This window comes from Lynx rufus, unplaced genomic scaffold (genome assembly GCF_022079265.1).
Source record: "Lynx rufus isolate CCGP_SWC_20201006 ecotype Redwood Valley unplaced genomic scaffold, mLynRuf1.p SCAF_10, whole genome shotgun sequence".
Lineage (NCBI taxonomy): Eukaryota > Metazoa > Chordata > Mammalia > Carnivora > Felidae > Lynx > Lynx rufus.
In genome coordinates, this window is record NW_025814824.1 from 71,999,483 (window position 1) to 72,018,299 (window position 18,817).

General features: G+C 41.6%; 1 protein-coding gene and 1 non-coding gene across 4 annotated transcripts in view; both read right to left on the reverse strand.

Annotated features, from left to right (window-relative positions):
* The window catches only part of PTGR1 (prostaglandin reductase 1), a 28,064-nt gene extending 13,568 nt beyond the window's left edge, over nucleotides 1–14,496 (reverse strand). The window contains exons 1-7 of one of the 3 annotated variants that reach the window (XM_047067696.1): nucleotides 14,333–14,496; nucleotides 13,887–13,957; nucleotides 13,390–13,544; nucleotides 10,761–13,069; nucleotides 9,305–9,350; nucleotides 7,091–7,147; nucleotides 2,355–2,522 (exon numbers count right to left, since the gene is read on the reverse strand). In XM_047067696.1, the coding sequence (XP_046923652.1) occupies nucleotides 2,355–2,522; nucleotides 7,091–7,147; nucleotides 9,305–9,350; nucleotides 10,761–10,866 (377 nt within the window). In that variant the 5' untranslated portion in view covers nucleotides 10,867–13,069; nucleotides 13,390–13,544; nucleotides 13,887–13,957; nucleotides 14,333–14,496. Of the gene's footprint in view, nucleotides 1–2,354; nucleotides 2,523–7,090; nucleotides 7,148–9,304; nucleotides 9,351–10,760; nucleotides 13,102–13,389; nucleotides 13,545–13,886; nucleotides 13,958–14,332 lie in introns of those variants that run through there. The other 2 variants (XM_047067704.1, XM_047067711.1) reach the window with 2 other exon arrangements.
* A 3,193-nt stretch (nucleotides 14,497–17,689) lies between these two features.
* TRNAT-CGU (transfer RNA threonine (anticodon CGU)) lies at nucleotides 17,690–17,762 on the reverse strand. Its single transcript has one exon. It is a non-coding gene; the product is annotated as a tRNA-Thr (tRNA).
* Nucleotides 17,763–18,817: the final 1,055 nt, after the last annotated feature.

Sequence of the window (18,817 nt, forward strand, 5' to 3'; positions counted from 1 at the left end):
GAATTTCATAAGAGTAGGTGATTCTTAGGAATTTAAGCAACTGAGAACCACCACCTTAATGAATGCCGAAACCAAAGCACACTGGGTGAGCTAGCATAACCTCAAAAGAGAAGCAGAAGGTGCATTTTCTGATTATATCATTCCACTCATGACAATCGTTACCACCCCCCAACCCCGATCTCCCTTCTAGAAACCCTAAAATCACCTCTCAATTAGACATACTGCCCTAGAAGACACAAGGCCTCTCCCAAACATCATATCCTTTTACAAGTAAAATGGAGAAGCCAACAGTAAAGCAATCTTAGAGGAAAAATTAAAGGTACCCTTGGGACTAAGGGGGACTTAACATATAACAGTTTGGAGAGCAAAACACATGAACTCCTCCAGCTTAACTGAGAAAACAGAGGTCCACTGAAGGAAATAATGCAAACCTGGAGGGAATGCTAAATCTCTGGAGCCTGGACAGCTGAAAGGCACCCTAGGTTTCAAAGTTCAACTTCTTTTTTTATAATGTTTATTTATTTATTTTGAGAGAGCGAGCGAGAGGGGGAGGAGTGGGGAAGAGACAGGGAGAGAGGCAGAGAATCCCAAGCAGGCTCCACACTGTCAGCAGAGAGACCCACAGGCTCACAAATTATGAGATCACGACCTGAGCCAAAATCAAGAGTTGGACGCTCAACCCATTAAGCCACCGAGGCACCCCAAAGTTCAACTTCTTTTATGGTCTATAGCAGAAGTTCTAGCACTCTTGAAGGGCCGACCCATCCCACTGGTAAGTAGTCCAGAATGGCAGGAATTGCTCAAAGAATGGGCAGTGTGTCACTAGAGAAGGTTAGAAGCATGGGATAATGCCTCTCCCTCAATCAGTAAGAACCAATGGTATGAAGTTGATTGTTTATGGAGTAAAAATGCACTCCTTGGGGGTTTGGAACAGGATGAATGAGAAGTACACACAAATGAGTAAGTTATCCTCTGTTTTAGGATTCAAATCTCCTAATATTTTACAGATTACTTTCTCCCCATCTAAGTCATGGGAGACTTGCTCCAAGGTTTCCTCATGTCTGCCTTCACCCCTGCATTCCTACACCTGGCTCACAACTTAGAACGACAGGTGGGATAACAAGGTGGGAGGAGAAGCTCTCCCTGGTAGAGGTTATGGGGTAGGTAGGCAGGACCTGGAAGTGCTATAATTCTATTTAGTGCTTATTTGAAAGTAAGAAGGGGGCGCCTGGGGGGGCTCAGTTAAGTGTCCCGCTCTTGATCTTGGCTCAGGTCATATCTCAAGGTTCGGGAGATCAAGCCCTGTGTTGGGATTCTCTCTCTCCCTCTCTCTCTCTGCCCCTCCTCTGCTCATGCTCGCTCTCTCTCTCTCTCTCTCTCTCTCAAAAAATAAATAAACTTTAAAAGAAGACTAAAAAAAAAAGCAAAAAGGTATTAAGCACCCTCTAATTTCACATTAATTTCAACATTGCCTCTTGGTCACGGCAATACTAAGGAGTTCATAATCTGAGTGCAATATGAAGTTGGGGTGTATGGGACTGGTTTTTGCTAGAAGCTGATCATTTGAGGTATACATATCCAGTTCATTCTTTAGAAGTCCTTCAAAGTATGAAAAAGAAGGAGGGAGGGAGGGAGGAAGAGATCAAATAACTTAGAGAAAGAAAGGAAATACATGAATTTCAGGCTAAAAAAGTTTTGGGGGATTCCAAAAGGAATTCAATTGACCTTGCTTCTCCAGGCCACAAAAGGAAATTTGGAGCCTAAAGTACAGCTGAGATAGGATGAACTGACCAGGAGTCTTCCTGAGGGACAAGGCCAAAGGACTCTTGTGGAGTTTAAGTCTGTGTCAGCTGAGTGACTGTGCAACCATACTTGTGATTCAGCTCATTTAAACTTCAGATCTCTTTATACCTCAGGAGATTCAGATGTGCATAGGGAAAGGTGAGGAATGAGAGACAGCACAGAAAAGCCAAGGTATATTGAATTCTCTTCCCCTTTTTAAACTCTGAAATGGAGACCGAGACCCTGAAGCCAAGACCCTTCCAGGGACAAAAGGAGCTGGTCCCTTTGTGTTACCATTTGCCAGCTGCTAAAGAGGGATCATGCCCCATGCTGCTTCTCACTGCCGCTCTCTGGTTCTGAGGGTCTCTGGATGGATTTTTCCCTTTCTTTCCTTTAGTCCAAGGCCAACTCTAACCCATCTTATTCCCTTCTCAGTCCCACCATTTACTCTAACCAGCCCCTGAGCCTAGAATGTCTTGGGTCTCTTCTTGTTGACCACATTCTAGACAAACTATTTTGGAAAACCAGAATGTCAGATATTCAAATAAATGAAACATACCCATGAAACTCACCCTGTCATGCCAACTGTTCCCAGAGCCAAAGACACTGGTAATGTGTCTGGCCACTCTGCAGGCAGTTTTTCCAGATCTTTCCCATCAGAAATGGAGTGAGTTGTCCAGCCTGAAGAAGCCACTACCATAGTTCCTGTTGGGAAGGCTGAGTTTTTACTTTCCACAACTCTGAAAGATAAAGCACATTAAGATGTGGGAAACCTCTTTTCTTTCAAGGGATTTAGGATGCTGCATGGTTAGTATTCCTAAAAGGGCATGGAAGTTAATATTCCATGATTGAATACCCCACCACATCTCTCCATCTTATTCCTAGCCATTGGTTTCTCCTCCTCCTTGAGAAAAAAATATGGGCCATTAGGGAGGAACTCTCTGAACTGGTTCAACATCTGTCTCTGTCCTCACCCACTTCTCTTTAAGCAACAGGTGTACATCCTCTGGTTCAAGGTGTTCTGTTCTGTTCTTCAGGGGCCACCCTCCATCTCCTAGCCCCTCCTCTCTCCTGAGTATTTAACATTGTCCTCTCCACTGCCCCCTTTCCCTTTTATATTCAAACTTCTTCACTGCCCAATCACTTGACAACCCAATGCAACATGGCCTCCACCCCTGTTACTCCACTAAAGCCACAATTTCTGATTGCAAAATCTAGTGGACACTCTTCACTCATCATCTGATCTCACCTTTCAACTGTATTCAGCACTCTGGGCTACCCAATTCTTCTTCATTGGTTTCCACAATACTGCCTTCACTGGGCTTTTTGCCTCTCCCTCTAAGCTGCTCCTTTCCTGTCTCATTTGCTGATTCTTATTCTCCCATCTTCTCGCACTGTTACCATTTTTTTTTTTACTGTCTTTCCCTTGATCATAAAATTATGTAACACATTTATTTTATTTATTTATCTTTTTAAAGCAATGGTATTTTATTTTAATTTTTTTTCTTTTTTTTTTATATATATGAAATTTATTGACAAATTGGTTTCCATACAACACCCAGTGCTCATCCCAAAAGGTGCCCTCCTCAATACCCATCTAACACATTTATTTTAGAAAAGTTATAATATATAAAATAAAAAATCAGTTTTAATCCCATAATACAAAGATAACTGCTAATATTTTGGGATATGTTATGGCAGTCTTAATGATATATTTAAAAATGTGTATTATAAGAATGCAAACTGGTACAGCCACTGTGGACAGCAGTATAGAATTTCAAAAAATTAAAAATATAATTACCGTATGATTCAGTAATTCCACTACTAGGTATTTACCAAAAGAATGGGAAAACACTAATTGAAAAAGATATATGAACCTCTATGTTTACTGCTGTACTATTTACAATAGCCAAACTATGGAAGCAACCCAAGTGTCCTTCCATAGATGAATGGAGTAAGATACACACACACACACACACACACACACACACACACACACACACACTGGAATATTCCTCAGCCATAAAAAAGAATGAAATCTTACAATTGCAACAACATGGATGGATCTACAGGGTATAATGCTAAGTGAAATAATAAGTCAGTCAGAAAGACAAATACCATATGATTTCACTCATGTGTGGAATTTAAGACACAAAACAAATGAACAAAGAAAAAAAAGATACAAACAAAAAAATAGATCCTTAAATACAGAGAACAAACTGATGGTACCAGAAGGGAGGTGGGTGAGGAGATGGGTAAAACAGGTGAAGGGGGTTAAGAGTACACTTATTGGGGTGGCTGGGTGGCTCAGTCGGTTAAGCATCTGACTTGATTTTGGCTCAGGTCATGATCTCCTGGTTCATTGGATTGAGCCCCGCATTAGGCTCCATGCTAACAGTGCAGAGCCTGCTTAGGATTCTCTCTCTCCCTCTCTCTGCCCTTCCCTGCTTGCGCTCTCTCTCAAAATAAAGAAAAACAATTTTTTTTTAATTTTTAATATTTTTGAGAGAGAGAGAGAGCACAAGCAGGGGAGGGACAGAGAGAGAGGGAGACACAGAATTTGAAGCAGGCTCCAGGCTCCGAGCTGTCAGCACAGAACCTGACACGGGGCTCAAACCCACAAACTGTGGGATCATGACCTGAACCAAAGTCAGGTGCCCAACCGACTGAGTCACCCAGGCCCCCCCAAATAAATAAAATTAAAAAAAATTTTTTTTAAAAGGAGTACACTTATTGGGATGAGCAATGAGTAATGTATAAAATTGTTGAATCACTACATTGTAACTAATATAACACTGTATGGTAATTATACTTGAAAAGAAAATAAGTGCATTTTAAAAATATTTATTATATATATTTACATAATTGAAATCACCTTATGTTTTGCAAGCCAGCTTTTCTCTCTCTACACTAGCATATATGACTTATACTTTTTCTCATGTTAGTAAGAATCCTTTAAAAATTGAAATGAATTTCAGGGCGCCCTTCTGGCTCAGTCAGCAGAGTGAGCAACTCTTGATCTTGGAGGTGGGAGTTGGAATGCCACGCTAGGTGTAGAGATTACTTAATAATAAAATCTAGGGGCGCCTGGGTGGCTCAGTTGCTTAGGTGACCAACTTTGGCTCAGGTCATGATCTCATAGTTTGTGAGTTTCAGCCCCATGTTGGGCTCTGTGCTGACAGCTCAGAGCCTGGAGCCTGCTTAGGATTCTGTGTCTCCCCCTCTCTCTACCCCTCCCCTGCTCACGATCTGTGTCTCTCTGTCTCTCAATAATAAATAAACGTTAAAAAGAAAAAATTTTAATAATAAAATCTAAAAAAAACCTGAAATGAATTTATTATACCAGTATTAGACACTTAGGTTATTTCCAGTATTTTCTAAATTATACTTCAATTAATATTCGTAAATATGAATTTATAATTTTCCTAGGCAATATTTCTATAAATGGAATTACTAGGTCAGAGACTATTAAAACATTTGTTAACTCTTGTTGCATGCATATTGCCAAATTCTTTTCCAGAAGGTTATGCCAATTTTTGCTTCCACCTTCAGGGTATAAGTGTATCATAACAACATTTCCATCCCTGAGTACTGTCTTAAAAAAAAAAAAAAAAACAGACAACTTTGCCAATTCAGCAAACACAGACATATGTTGTTCATATCTTTGATCATCAGCAAGAAATGTATATGACCTATATGAAGAAAACTGTTAATGGGCCATAAGACAAAGATGGATAAATGGAGAGGTATACTTTGTGCCTGGAGAAAAATGTACTAAAGATAACACATTTCCTCTAAATGAATCTATAAAGTCATTGAAATCCCAAAAATCCAAATATAATTTCAATAAATGGTGTTATAACTGGCTTGTCACTTGGACATAAAGTAAATACTTCACCCATATTCCAAAATAAAAATTAAAGGATCTGAAGATTTAATTATAAAAAATTAGCATATAAAATACCAGAAGAGAGGCACCTGGGTGGCCCAGTTGGTTAAGCATCCAACTTTGGCTCAGGTCACGATCTCATGGTTCACGAGTTTGAGCCTGGAATTGGGCTCTTTGTTGTCAGTGCCAGTCCACTTAAAATAAAATAAAATACCAGAAGAAAACATGAATAAATATTTTAGTTATTTTGGAGGGGAGGATGCCTTTCTAATGATGAAATGGAACCCAGAAGCCACAATTACAAATATTAATAATTGTATCACATAAAAATTTTAAATTATGACTGGACACAGGGGAAAGATAAAGATAAAGACACAGATATTTGCAACACTCCTATTCCTAACATATAAAAAGGCTTGTACAAATCACTAATAAATGATAAAAAGACCTAAAGGAGGAAAGGAAAAGACATAAACATAATTCACAGAAAAAAAAATTGATAATTAATTTACAAAAAGAATGTCAACATCACTAATATGAAAGAAATGGAAATTAAACTAAGCATGAAGTATCAACGTGAATTCACCTCAGATTGCCAAAATTGATGGTAAGCAATGGGCATTTATTTGGTATGAGAAAGGTTCTTTAATACTATCGGTGGGAGTGGATATTCATACAATATTTTTGAAGAGCAATTTGACATTAAATCCTCAAATTAAAAATGTGCATCTCCTTTGACCTAGAATTTATGCTTCTGGGAATTTAATGTGAAGCAATATTTATCCAAGTAGGCAAAGAATACACAGACATGCACATAAAGATGTACGTATATTCCCAGCAGAACTATTTGTAATAGAAAAAATAGGAAACATTTGCTATCAGGAATAGATTACTTAAATGACAGATAACAGTGGAATAATTTGCAGCCATTAAAAGGTAGGTAGTATATTTATATACTATCAACAAAAGATATCCATATTAAGTGAGAAAAATAAATTTGCTGAAGGGCATATAATACTGCTGGTTAAGAAAAATTATAGACATTGGTTTGTGTACTAAACAATTTTTGAAATAAGAATACGTTAACAATAGTCATCTCTAAGGCTCAGATGATGGAGGAACTTTCAGTTTCCAAAATAAAAAATTGTGGTTCATTGGAATTTTGACTATAGTCATAAACTGGACAAATGCAATTTTTTAACTAATTAAAAGCAAGACTAGCAAAGTGAAATTGCAGTGATGACAATCTCACAGTCGTCCCTCCCCCCCAGGAAAGGGGCAAGATGTCCCAAGTTGCTTCCAAGGTCAGTGAGTGAACCATACAGGCTGAAGAAACTGTAGGGGCGATGGACAGACTCAGGACCCAACAGAAGGTAAAAGAGAGATGTATTTTTCAAGCCCTGGGACAAATAGAAATACCTGGCCACTTGCTGCCCCATCATCGTATCACCCTCCTTCAATCTTTTGGCTGCCACTCTGGAAAAAAAAAAAATTTCTTAATACATAACAGCATCAAGGGAAAACCATCTTGAGTTTCAAGCCAAATGGAAAATCAGTGGGAAAGTGTGTGCTGATACATGAAGGTAATATAACTGGGTGAAATGCGGGAGAGCTGCTAGAAGTAAGTAGTTCTGCTCTGTGACTCCAAAGAAGCATTCTGATAGTATTTTTCTGGGAAATGAACATGAGAATCTTACCATCATATTCCACTGGGGTTGAGTTTCTACCAATGACTTAAAAGATGACAAAGACACCACTGGGTACTTGTTACTCAAATCACAAGCTGTGATATTGTGATTTAGAATTAGAATTATTATATTCTGTCTATATCCTGTTTCTGGTAGAGCACCTAAACCCCTGGGATTTCCTAATTAATGAGACTGATAAAGGTATCTTTTGTTATGTTAATTAAGTGACTTTTGGAAAGCACCTAAGGATGGGAGCTGGTTGCCAGAACCAACCATGTGATTAGAGGGCTGTAACTTTCATTTCCCTTATCCAGATCTCAGGAAGGGGAGAGGGACTAGAAGTCAAATCAGTTGCCAATGGTTAATGATTTAATCAACTGTGCCTATGTAATGAGCCTTCATAAAACACGTTCAGAGAGCTTCTGGGCTGGTGAACACAAGGAGATCTGGGGAGAGTAGTGCCCTTGGAGAGGGCATGGATGCTCCTTACCCCTCCCCACATACTTTGCCCTACGCATCTCTTCCATGGGACTGTTCCTGAGTTATATATCCTTTTATAATAAGCCAGTAATCTAGTGAGTAAACTAGCTTCATGAGTTCTATGAGCCACTCTAGCAAGGAAGGTGTCGTTGGAAACTCCAAAGTACAGGTAACAATGTGGACTTGAGTCTGGCATCTGAAGTGTGTGGGGCAGTCTTGTAGGACTGACTCCTTCACGTGTGGGATCTGACACTATCTAACTGTAGATACTGTTAGAATTGAGTCGAATTGTAGGACACCCAGGGGTTATCAGAGAATTGGTTGGTATTGTGGGGGGAAAACCTACAAATTAGAATTATTATTGCAGAATCGTACTCGCCACACATAAAGGGATGCTAGTTAACATTTTGAAACATTTTTTACATTAAATTTGAATCTCTATTGATCAGCTCTGAAAACAATCATTTTAAAGAATGATGACTACATTATTTACCTAGGCAAAAACCACTGAGAAGTTACTGCCCCATAAAGGCCTTTTATTCCCTCCCCCCCTCAAATTGTTTCCTGAGTACACACATTTGATTACAGGAATACAGGTAAATGGAAGTCAAGAAAACCTTATTTTAGTCTTACCATCTTCCTCTACACAAATAAGTGCCAGTAGTAAAATGGACAAATTGGATTTGTCTTATTTTTTTGGGAAGCAATTCTGATAAGCAATTTGAGGCAAATTGTGTACATTAAGATAAGAGATGATGGTAAAATACAGGGGCAGGGTAATCCCTCGTCAACCTTCTCACACCTTTGCTGGCAGAATGAGCATCCATGAATCTTATCGCTGATATTATACTGGGACAACAGGGGGAAATGACAATCAGTTGGATATTTGAAAAGATGGACTATTTCAGGGGCGCCTGGGTAGCTTAGTCAGTTGAACATCTGACTTCAGCTCAAGTCATGATCTCATGATTTGTGAGTTTGAGCCCCGCATCAGGCTCTGTGCTGACAGCTTGGAGCCTGCAGGCTGCTTCAGATTCTGTGTCTCCCTCTCTCTCTGCCCCTCCCCTGCTCACACTCTCTCTCTCTCTCAAAAATAAATAAACATTAAAAAAACATTATACATTTTTAAATTTAAAAAATTAATTAATCGGGGCGCCTGGGTGGCGCAGTTGGTTAAGCGTCCGACTTCAGCCAGGTCACGATCTCGCGGTCCGGGAGTTCGAGCCCCGCGTCAGGCTCTGGGCTGATGGCTCAGAGCCTGGAGCCTGTTTCTGATTCTGTGTCTCCCTCTCTCTCTGCCCCTCCCCCCGTTCATGCTCTGTCTCTCTCTGTCTCAAAAATAAATAAATGTTAAAAAAAAATTAAAAAAAAATTAATTAATCAATTAATTAATTAAATAAAAGATGGACTATTTCAAAACAAGGTCCCAAACACAATACATGAATTTTTAGGAGGAAAATAATACCTCATGTAAGGATCCACAGTGAGGAACAAAGCTTCCAGCAGGACCTCTACAAAATAAAGCATTCCATAGGCAATTAGATACTCAACACTCGATGCCTTCCTTGACTTTGGCACTCCAAATAAACACAGATAACCTTTCTGCTTCAAGGTTGCCCTTCCATCAGTACTTTCTATGGAAGAGACAAGAGGGGCTCTCACATTTGGTCCAGCCCAGATCATCATCATCATCATCATCATCATCATCATCACGTTATTTACTCAGCACTCCATGCTTTACATGGATTATTCTAGATGATATTCTCAACGATTACTGTTTTCATTTTATTTAGGCCTAGGTTAAGGAACTTGATCAGGGCCACATTTGTGATCACTATGTTACAATGATCATAGAAGGTTTCACTAACAGCCCCCATCAGTATTAAAGAATCTATATTTTGTTGCAGTGACCTCATGCACACATTCTCTGGAATTTTGAATCTGAGTCCTGGCTACCCCAATTTAGATGGGACTGAACTTTGCCATACTATTTGATTGCATGTCCTTTTCTCAAAGCCTGCCTACCTACCTGTAAACACCTTTTATTGTCTGTTCTACAAAGCTAATCTCCAAACATGTTATGGCACGTGCTGCCATTTCTCTCCCCTAGATTTCTTTAGGTTTACCTTGTCCTTTCACTTTCCCTAAGGGGACGGGAGACTCTTCAATGAAGGAAGAGGGTTTATCCCTCCTGTCTGTGTATAGGATAATCTGAGCTTTGCACACAGCTGCTAGGTATTGCTTTCCCCACTTGCTTACCCCATCATCAGGCTTGCCAGGACAGAGAGGAAATCCTCCCCAGAGTCTGGTCAAAGTCATGAACAATGTACCCAACCGTGAGTTTCAATTATTCAGGAAATCAGAGGGATCCCACATGACATGAAGGCTTCACACAAGAACACCCTGAAAAAGTCTCTGTGGCAGATTGCAAAATTGTCACAAATGCCTCCCATCTCTTTGTGTGGGGCCTCTTTGCCACTCCTCCCAACAAGAAGTCTATTTCTCAATCCTTGAATCTGGACTTGGCTAATGTGACTTGCTTTGCATATTAGCAAACATGATATAACTTGAGGCATGAAAGTACTTGCACATTGGAGCCTGCCAACTCCTACTGTTCTAGATCAATGAGGCCATTGTGAAAACAAAGAGCTCAAGTCAGCCTACTAAAAGAACTGAGACACACACCTCAGCAGAAAGCTTGCTAACCACCAGACATATGAGGAGGGCCCATCCTACATTAAACAGTCAGCCCAGATGAGACGTGAAGAGTTACCACCAACTTAACCCAGCCCAAATTGCCAACTCACAGAATTGTGAGCAAATAATGATTGTTGTTTGACATCACTAAACTTTGAGGTACTTTTGTTATAAAGCAAAGGCTAACTGATACAGTCTTTTCCAACTCAAATCTTAGGACTTACCTCCATTGTTTAAGGGTGGGAGTTCAACTGTTTTCAACTCAAAGTTACCATGAGTGGGGCTGCCTTCAAAGTGCTTCTTCAGGGTCCAGCTCTTAGCATAAACCATCCTGAAGTTCCTGGAACACAGTAAAGATGTAGTCAGCTACCACGAAGTGACTGGATTATTAAGACTTCCTAGCCATTGCAATGAAGACAGTCAGGAGGGTCTACTCATCATCTACTTCTCTTCATTATCATTTAATACCAACCACATTTATTATTTATTATATTTCTATTGCTGTGCAAAACACTTCAAATGCATTATCTCATTTTATCCTCCTAAGTTCCCTATTAGATAGGCATTGTCACTGCCAGTACCAATGAGGAAACTGAGGCTTCCTCAGAACTCTCCAAGGCAAGGGAAAATGTAAACCAACACAGAAATTCTTCTCAGCTACCGCTAGGGTTTCACCAGGACACTCAACAGCCACCTCATGTGCAAATATTCTGTTTCTCACCTCACATAGAGCGAATCCTGAGAAAGAGTGTCAAACACAAAGAACCGAAGGGAGGAACACTCACATCTTTCAGCCGGATAAAGCAACGTTCTAAGGCAAACAGTCTCATCCTGCTGAACACCACGGCATGGCGCTGCTGCTCTGCTCAGTGGTGAATTTACTCTGGCACCAAAAGGGAAATCCAGGGTTTAAACTTGCCTTCACAGGGAACCAAGAGAGATGATCCAGGCTGCCCTGAGCTTTGGAATCAGGACATTTTGCTTGGACCGATCTACCCCACATCATGTGGGAGCCTCTCCTTCCTCACGTGTGTACTGCAAGCTGACAGGCCTGTCCCCCAGCAATGTAAGCAGAAAGAGGGGTTGACGGATATAAAAAGCTGAAATAGAGCTTTGCCGACACAGAAGTCATTTTAGGCCCTCCTGACACTACTTACCCAAGTGCACCTCCTTCAGAATTTCCTAGGAGGTGTTAGAATTACAAAGGAATGCAAAAACCTCAGAAGTTAAGGATTTTACGGAAACAAATCGTCTTTGCCGAGCCAGCGAATAGCCTAACCTTATCAGAGACAATAAATCAATGCCAAAGCTCCCAGCGCTGTTTCAAAAGCAAAGACTGACCTCATGCACATGGTTGGGCTGTTCTTTGCTAGATTGAAACCCTTTGAGCACTCAAATTCCGGGTTAATTGGAGCCAGAGAACTGACGATGCCCACCCTTGCTGACCCTCAAGACTTCAATCAACTAGGACCTGGACTCCGTCGACTCAGGTTGACCTTTGCCCCAATTCCTAATGAATTTGCCTTTGCAGAGCCCCTTCATGAATATGCATGTATCATTAGCTTAAAACCTCCTCACTTTTCTTGTTCGGGGAGACACTACTTTGGGAAACATCCCTGGTGTTCTCCTTTACTCGCAAATAAAATCCTTCCTTTTCCTATTCTTTGCAGTCAAATGCTCTACCCCTGAGCTATACCCCCTACTTTTCCTATTCTTTGGCTCGGTTGTGTCTTTTCACTGAACACCCACCAAGAGGCGACCCCAGTTTAGGGTAACAGCAGGGCCCTGGACATTTCTGCATTGCCAGGGGAGCGATCCCGGCGGGCGGATCCGTAGTCCTGCTCTTCTACTTCTTTTCCCAAAAAGGCAGCTGAGAGCGATTTCTGAACTCGCTGCCAGTCCAGAAGCCCCCCTACCCCGGAAAGAGCGTAGCCGAAGAGGCCGCAGAGTTCACGGAGTCCCACCCACCAGAGGGAGATGTCCGCAGGCGCGCTTGCTCCTAGCTTCCCACCTCGTCGGCCTGCACACACCCGTGCCCACTAACCGAATTCCGACCCCTATCTTAATTGTCCTTCCACACTTGTCCCAGTTCCGCGGTTCCGCAAGTTACTTGGCCAGCCGCCGCCGGGGTTGGGCAGCTATGCTGAGAACCCGGAATGCAGACAGGCCGTGCCCTTCCCTCCAGTAGGTCTCTGATTTCTCCAAGAACGTGCTGGGACTGGGAGGAACCGATCCGGACATCTGGCTTTCTAGTTTCCTCCTAGCCCAAGACTCAGAGGTTATGCAGCAAGAGGTGAGGGAGAGCAACGCGCAAACGCTCCACAATAGGGAATTCTAGAAAATCAGCAGGAAAAAACGGTGAGGATGTTTACTTACGAGAATACGCGGGCTCCACTAGCTAGACACAGAACGTGTTTGAGGTTGTGCAGCGGACCTTCCACCTTAAATCCAGGCGGGTCCCGGGAGAGGGTGGGGCTTCCCGCAGGGGCGGAGCTGCTCCTGCAAGAGTGGTGGAGCCCGGGCCCGCAGAGGGCTTCGGAAGGGAAAGCCAGGATTACCCACAAGTGTGTGTGTGATGATGGCCTCTATTGGAGCCCTGCCCAGGTGGAACTGTGCTTCCACTAGCGTCCTAAGTGGCAATCCGGTGGAAAGACTCCGCTTAGAAGAACGAGCCTTGGCGTCCACCGTTCAGGAAGGAAAGAGCCAAACGCAGGGTCCCCCGGCGGCCGCAGCCCAGGTCTGGCCCAGTGCTGCTTTCGATCCGCAGGATCCTCCTCAGATCACAGCTTGCCTGGTGTCCACACCTCCACCCCGTGTCCAGTCCCCAAGTCTCCCTAATGAACACCTGTTTACCTTTCACAAGTCGATACAAAGGTCCCAACGTCTGTGAGCTGTGGTCAGATTCCCCCAGGCAGGAGTGAGTGCTCTTCACTGAGGCGACCTCCGAGTCAGAACATCTAGCCCTTCACAGGGCCTTTCTGGGACTCGGGGAGGAGAGGAGAGGTGGTCTAAGGGAGGGAATGTACACAAAGCCAAAGTGCTGGTTTGGGCTACCCTGATTCGAAGCTGGTGTGTCTCCCTTTTCCTAGTGGTGCAGCTTTGAGGGAGTTCCTCAGCCTCTTCCTGCCTAAATTCACCCCTCTGCAAAATGGGGATAAGACAGTGCTTTATGGGGGCTCCCCCTAGCTGCCCACCCCGCAAAGCCTGCGACTCTTGATCTTGGGTCTGAGTTCCAGCCCCATGTTGGGTGTTTAAAAAAATAAATAAGACATTAAAAGAAAAATAGTGCTTTATGAACATTAAATATCTTCTCTGCCCCGTTTCTTTTTTCTTCTAGAGAGAGAGCTCACCAGTGGGGGAAAGGATCCCAAGCAGGCTCCGTGCTGAGCAGGGGCTGGATCACGTGATCCTGGGATCTTACCTAAGGGGAAATCAAGGGTCCAGAGCTCAACAGATGGAGCCACCCACGCACCCCTTACGTGTCTTTTTAAAGAACAAAATGAGTTCATAAAGCTCAAGTGCTTAGAGATTACCACACAGGTGTGTGGTAAACGCAATAAACCTAGCTCCCAGTAACAAAATCTCTGGACTTCCCCGTTGACCCTACGTCAGTCCCAGGAGCCCCACATTGTGTCTGATTCAATCATGTATCCCCATCTTCTAGCCCAATTCTTGCCAGCCATGTCATGTAAATAGTGAAACAATGCAAAGATGTTTAAGGAATTTTAAAACTACCCCTTAATTTCCTCCATTACCCTCTCACTAAGCTAACTCATGTTACCAGTGCAGTATTTACCTTTCACTCCCTTCTCTGTAGCCAGGCAGGCATATACATAGAGAAGACTTTTTCCCCTGTTTTGACATCACTGGGATCATTGTCAACATGGTACTCTGTATCTTTTTTCCTTTTTCTTTTTTTTCCTTCTGCATCTTTTTTTCTTTTTTTTCTGATTTAACATCAGGGACCTGTCTCCAAGTAAAGAGATACAGATATAACTCATTACTGAAATAGTTCTTAGATAATATTTCATACTTTGGGTGTATGATACTTTATTCCTCAATGTTGAGATTTTTTTTTTTTGAGATGGTTTCTAATCTTGCTTTGCTTTGTCACTATCAACAGTGTTGCAATAAATGCCTATCTAGGAAGAGCTTTATAATGATTTTATTCTTATAGGCTGGTTTCCCAAAACTGAGATTGTTAGGTCAAAGAATATGTGTTTTTAAATTTTTTAAAAATGTTTTTATTTATTTTTGAGAGAGAGAGCACAAGCAGAGGAGGGTCAGAGAGAGAGGGAGACAGAATCTGAAGCAGGCTCCAGGCTCTGAGCTGTCAGCACACAGCCAGACGCGGGGCTCGAACTCATGAACCATGAGATCATGACCTGAGGTGAAGTCAGAAGCTCAACCAACTGAGCCACCCAGGCACTCCAAAGAATATGTGTTTTTAATATATTGAGTTGAATCACATGAAACTATTGATACTCAACCACTGTGACCTAAAGAAATCACAATTTCAAAAGGTTAAGCCTAATAACCTTGCTTTCCAAAAATAAATAGCAATTTCCATTCCTCTCTTAAAAAAAAAATGTTTATTTATTTATTTTTGAGAGAGCATGTGCGCATGAGCTTGGGGGAGGGGCAGAGAGCCAGGAGAGAGAAAATCCCAAGCAGGCCCCATGCCCTCAGTGCAGAGCCCAACTCGGGCTGATCTGCATGACTGTGAGATCATGAGACTTTGATCTCATGACTGTGAGATCATGACCTCAGCCAAAATCAAGAGTCGCCACCAAGATGCCCCAGCAATTTACATTCCTACCATCAATGTATGTGAGCTTCTGTTACCTAAAGCCAATAATCAGGACTGGTGTTATTGTTGTATTCACTTTTTGCCAAACTGATCAGTGCAAATGAATTTATGCCCACAAATGGCTGAGATCTGATTTTATTCACCTTTGTACCCTTGTACCTACCTGTAGTATCATTTAGAATATTTTTTCTTCCAAGTTACAGAGGACTCACATTGGCTTAAAAAATATGGCTCATGCGACTGAAAAGTGCAGAAGTAGAATGGGCTTCAGGGTTGGTCTGAATCAAGACCTGGCATATTTCATCCTTACCTACAGCTTTATGTGGCATCAGCATAATCCTAAAGCTTGCTTTCCTTATGGTAACAGAATGGCTGCAGCAGCTCCACTAACCTAAAGGAAAGAAAAATACCATGTCACAAAATTCCTAGCCAGAGCCCTCTACCTCTCATTGACTGAAATGTCTCTAAACCAATCTCTGGCCAATTAAAGACTGAAAAGCTTGGGCCTGGGTTAACCTAAACCTATCATATGTCATCAGGGATAGGATTCCTCTTTTCCTTTTGCCAGGCTTTCAATTAACAAGGCACTGAAAGATTCAGAACTCCAAGAGAAAGACTTCTCAGTTTTCAACATAAAATGGCATTAAGTAATAATCAGACGTTAGCGGTACAGTATTGTCAGTTTTGTAGGAAACCTTGTTTGTTGGCTTCGAAGGCTTTCAACAGAAGAATTGAAAGAAATCTGGGTGTCTCTGAGAAAGTATGTTGGATTTCTAGAACTGCCATAACAAAATACCATAGGTTGGGTGGCTCAAACAACAGAAATTTAGTTTTTCATGGTTATGGAGGCTGAAAGTCCAAGATCAAAGTGTTGGCAAGTTTGGTTTCTCCTGAGCCCATGCTTCGTGGCTTGCTGATGGCCACCTTCTTTCTGTGTCCTCACATAGTTTTTCTCTGTGTACACACATCCCTGCTGTGTCTCTCTTCTTTAAGAACACAGGTCATATTGGAGTAGAGCCCCACCTAAGAGTCTCAGTTGAATTTACTCATCTCTTTGAAGGTCCTGTCTCCAAATACAATCATGTAGATTAAAGCTCACTCATTTATGACTTCATTGAACTTGAATTAACTCTTTAAAGTTTCTATCTCCAAATACGATTTATTCTCAGGTACTGGGGTTGGGCTTCAATATATGAATTTTGGGGGAACACAGTTCAGCTCATAACAAAATGTATGTATGAAAAGTAGATGGATGCACACTGTGAGGTATAATGCAGCAATCAGAAGCACTGGGTTAGATGTACATAAAGCAACTTGGATGGATCCTAAAAACCCAATGCTGCCTAAGAAAAGAACATCATATGCCCCAACATAGTGGGGCATATAACTCAATATCTTTTCTACAAATTAAAAGTATATGCCCAGAGGGGTGCTTGGTTGGCTCAGTCTATGGAACATGCAACTCTTGATCTTGGGGTTATGAATTTGAGTCCCATATTGAGTGTGGAGATTACTTAAAAACAAAATCTTAAAAAAATAAAAAAATAAATACAAGTATAACCTCCAATATGCATTATGCAAGAACATTTACAAAAAAAGACAACTATACATTAAACACACCACTCTAATTGTCTATAGTAGGAGGAGAAGAGTAGAGGACGGGCCTTTTTTTAAGTACATAAATTAGTGAGAGAGAGAGAATTTTGGACAGACCAGTGATGATGATACACCGTAAATTATGATGAGTATGAAGAACTCAACCCTCTGGCCCTGAGGTCCAAAATCAAATATGAACAGTGAAGAAATTAGGATACCTCTCTTCTTAGCAGGGTGACAGAAAGCTTTTGCCACAGTCCAGCTCCACAGACACAAGACAACCTATGTCCCTCTTTTTCCTCTAAAATATTTGGCCCATGTGGTGACATCCAATTGCAACATATCCTTTCTGATTTGGGATGCAGAGAGTTTATGGTTTTCTCTATTATCCAACGGAAACATTGCAAAGTAACCAAAGTGGCAAGCATGTACAATTAATGGCAAAGAGCCAGATATAAACACTTAGAAAAATATTTCATGCTTGGTATTGCCTGTCCAATATCCACTTACCCCTCATTTTTCCTACAAACATATCCTAATTTTGTTCAGGGTAGCAGTGTGCCCAGTTAAAGAACTCTGCTTTCCAGATTCCCCTGCAGCTGGGGTTTTGACACAGTTCTAGTCAGTAAGATAGAAACAGAACTCTAATACCTAATGGGTAGGGCTTTTAGGAAAGTTATTGTTTTCCTGATTAAGATGAAAAGGGACAAACTTAATAGACATGATTTTTTTTTTAAGTAAGCTCTAAGCCCAATGTGGGGCTTGAACTCACAACCCTGAGATCACGAGTCACATGCTCTACCAGCTGAGCCAGCCAGGTGCCCCCAGATATGCATCTTTTGTCCTTGGTCTTTCTTCCTGCTTGGGATGTGGAGATACTGCCCAGTGGTACAACAAACACTTTGTGACTATGGAAGAAAGACTTTCACTACAGACAGCAGTAGAAGAAGAGAAAAGGTGTCTGTTTTCCTGAGCAGTTGCAGAAGCTCTGGACTTTCTACTTTGGACTCCTTGTTATATGAAAAAAATAAATAAATAAAAAGGTTTTCAAGCATTGTGATTTTGGTTTCTGGAACCACTGAATGCAGCCCTACATCTGGGGAATGGAACAAGATAAGCCTGTACCACCATGCTGCTGTTGTGAGAATTTATCAAGGCTATCTTTCTTCTAGATAAAGAGAGGACAATCATGACTATTGGTCAAGAAGCCCCTTCTGCCTGTGGGGTGAGAATTTCCAAAGCTTATCCGGCATGCATGGACTAGATTTTGGGGAAATATCTGCAGTGCTCACTACATTATTAAACAAGATTGTTGAAAAGGTTGTGACATGGGATATAAAGTACCGGCAAGTGGCAAGCCTCCAAAACATCTTCATTTCCCTCCCCTCTTCTCTATCTTGTTTTTTTTTAAGCCATTAAAAAATACTTATTGACACCTTTTAGAATGGATAAAATAAAAGACAAGGAAAAAAAAAAACAAGAAACAACAAGTGTTGATGAGGACGTGGAGAAAAAGGAACCCTCATGCACTGTTGGTAAGAATGTAAACTGGTGCAGCCACTGTGGAAAACAGTATGGAGGTTCCTCAAAAAATTAAAAATAGCAATATTATATGATCCAATGATTCCACTATTGGGCATTAATGAAAATAAAAACACAAACTTGAAAGGACAGATGCACCCCTACATTACTGCAGCATTATTTATAACCAAGACATAAAAGCAACCTAAGTGTACATCAATAGATGAATGTACAAGGAAAACAGCACACATGCGCGCGCGCGCGCACACACACACACACACACACACACACACACACACCAGAATATTACACAGCCATAAAAAGGGATGTGATTGTGTCATTTGAGACAGCAAG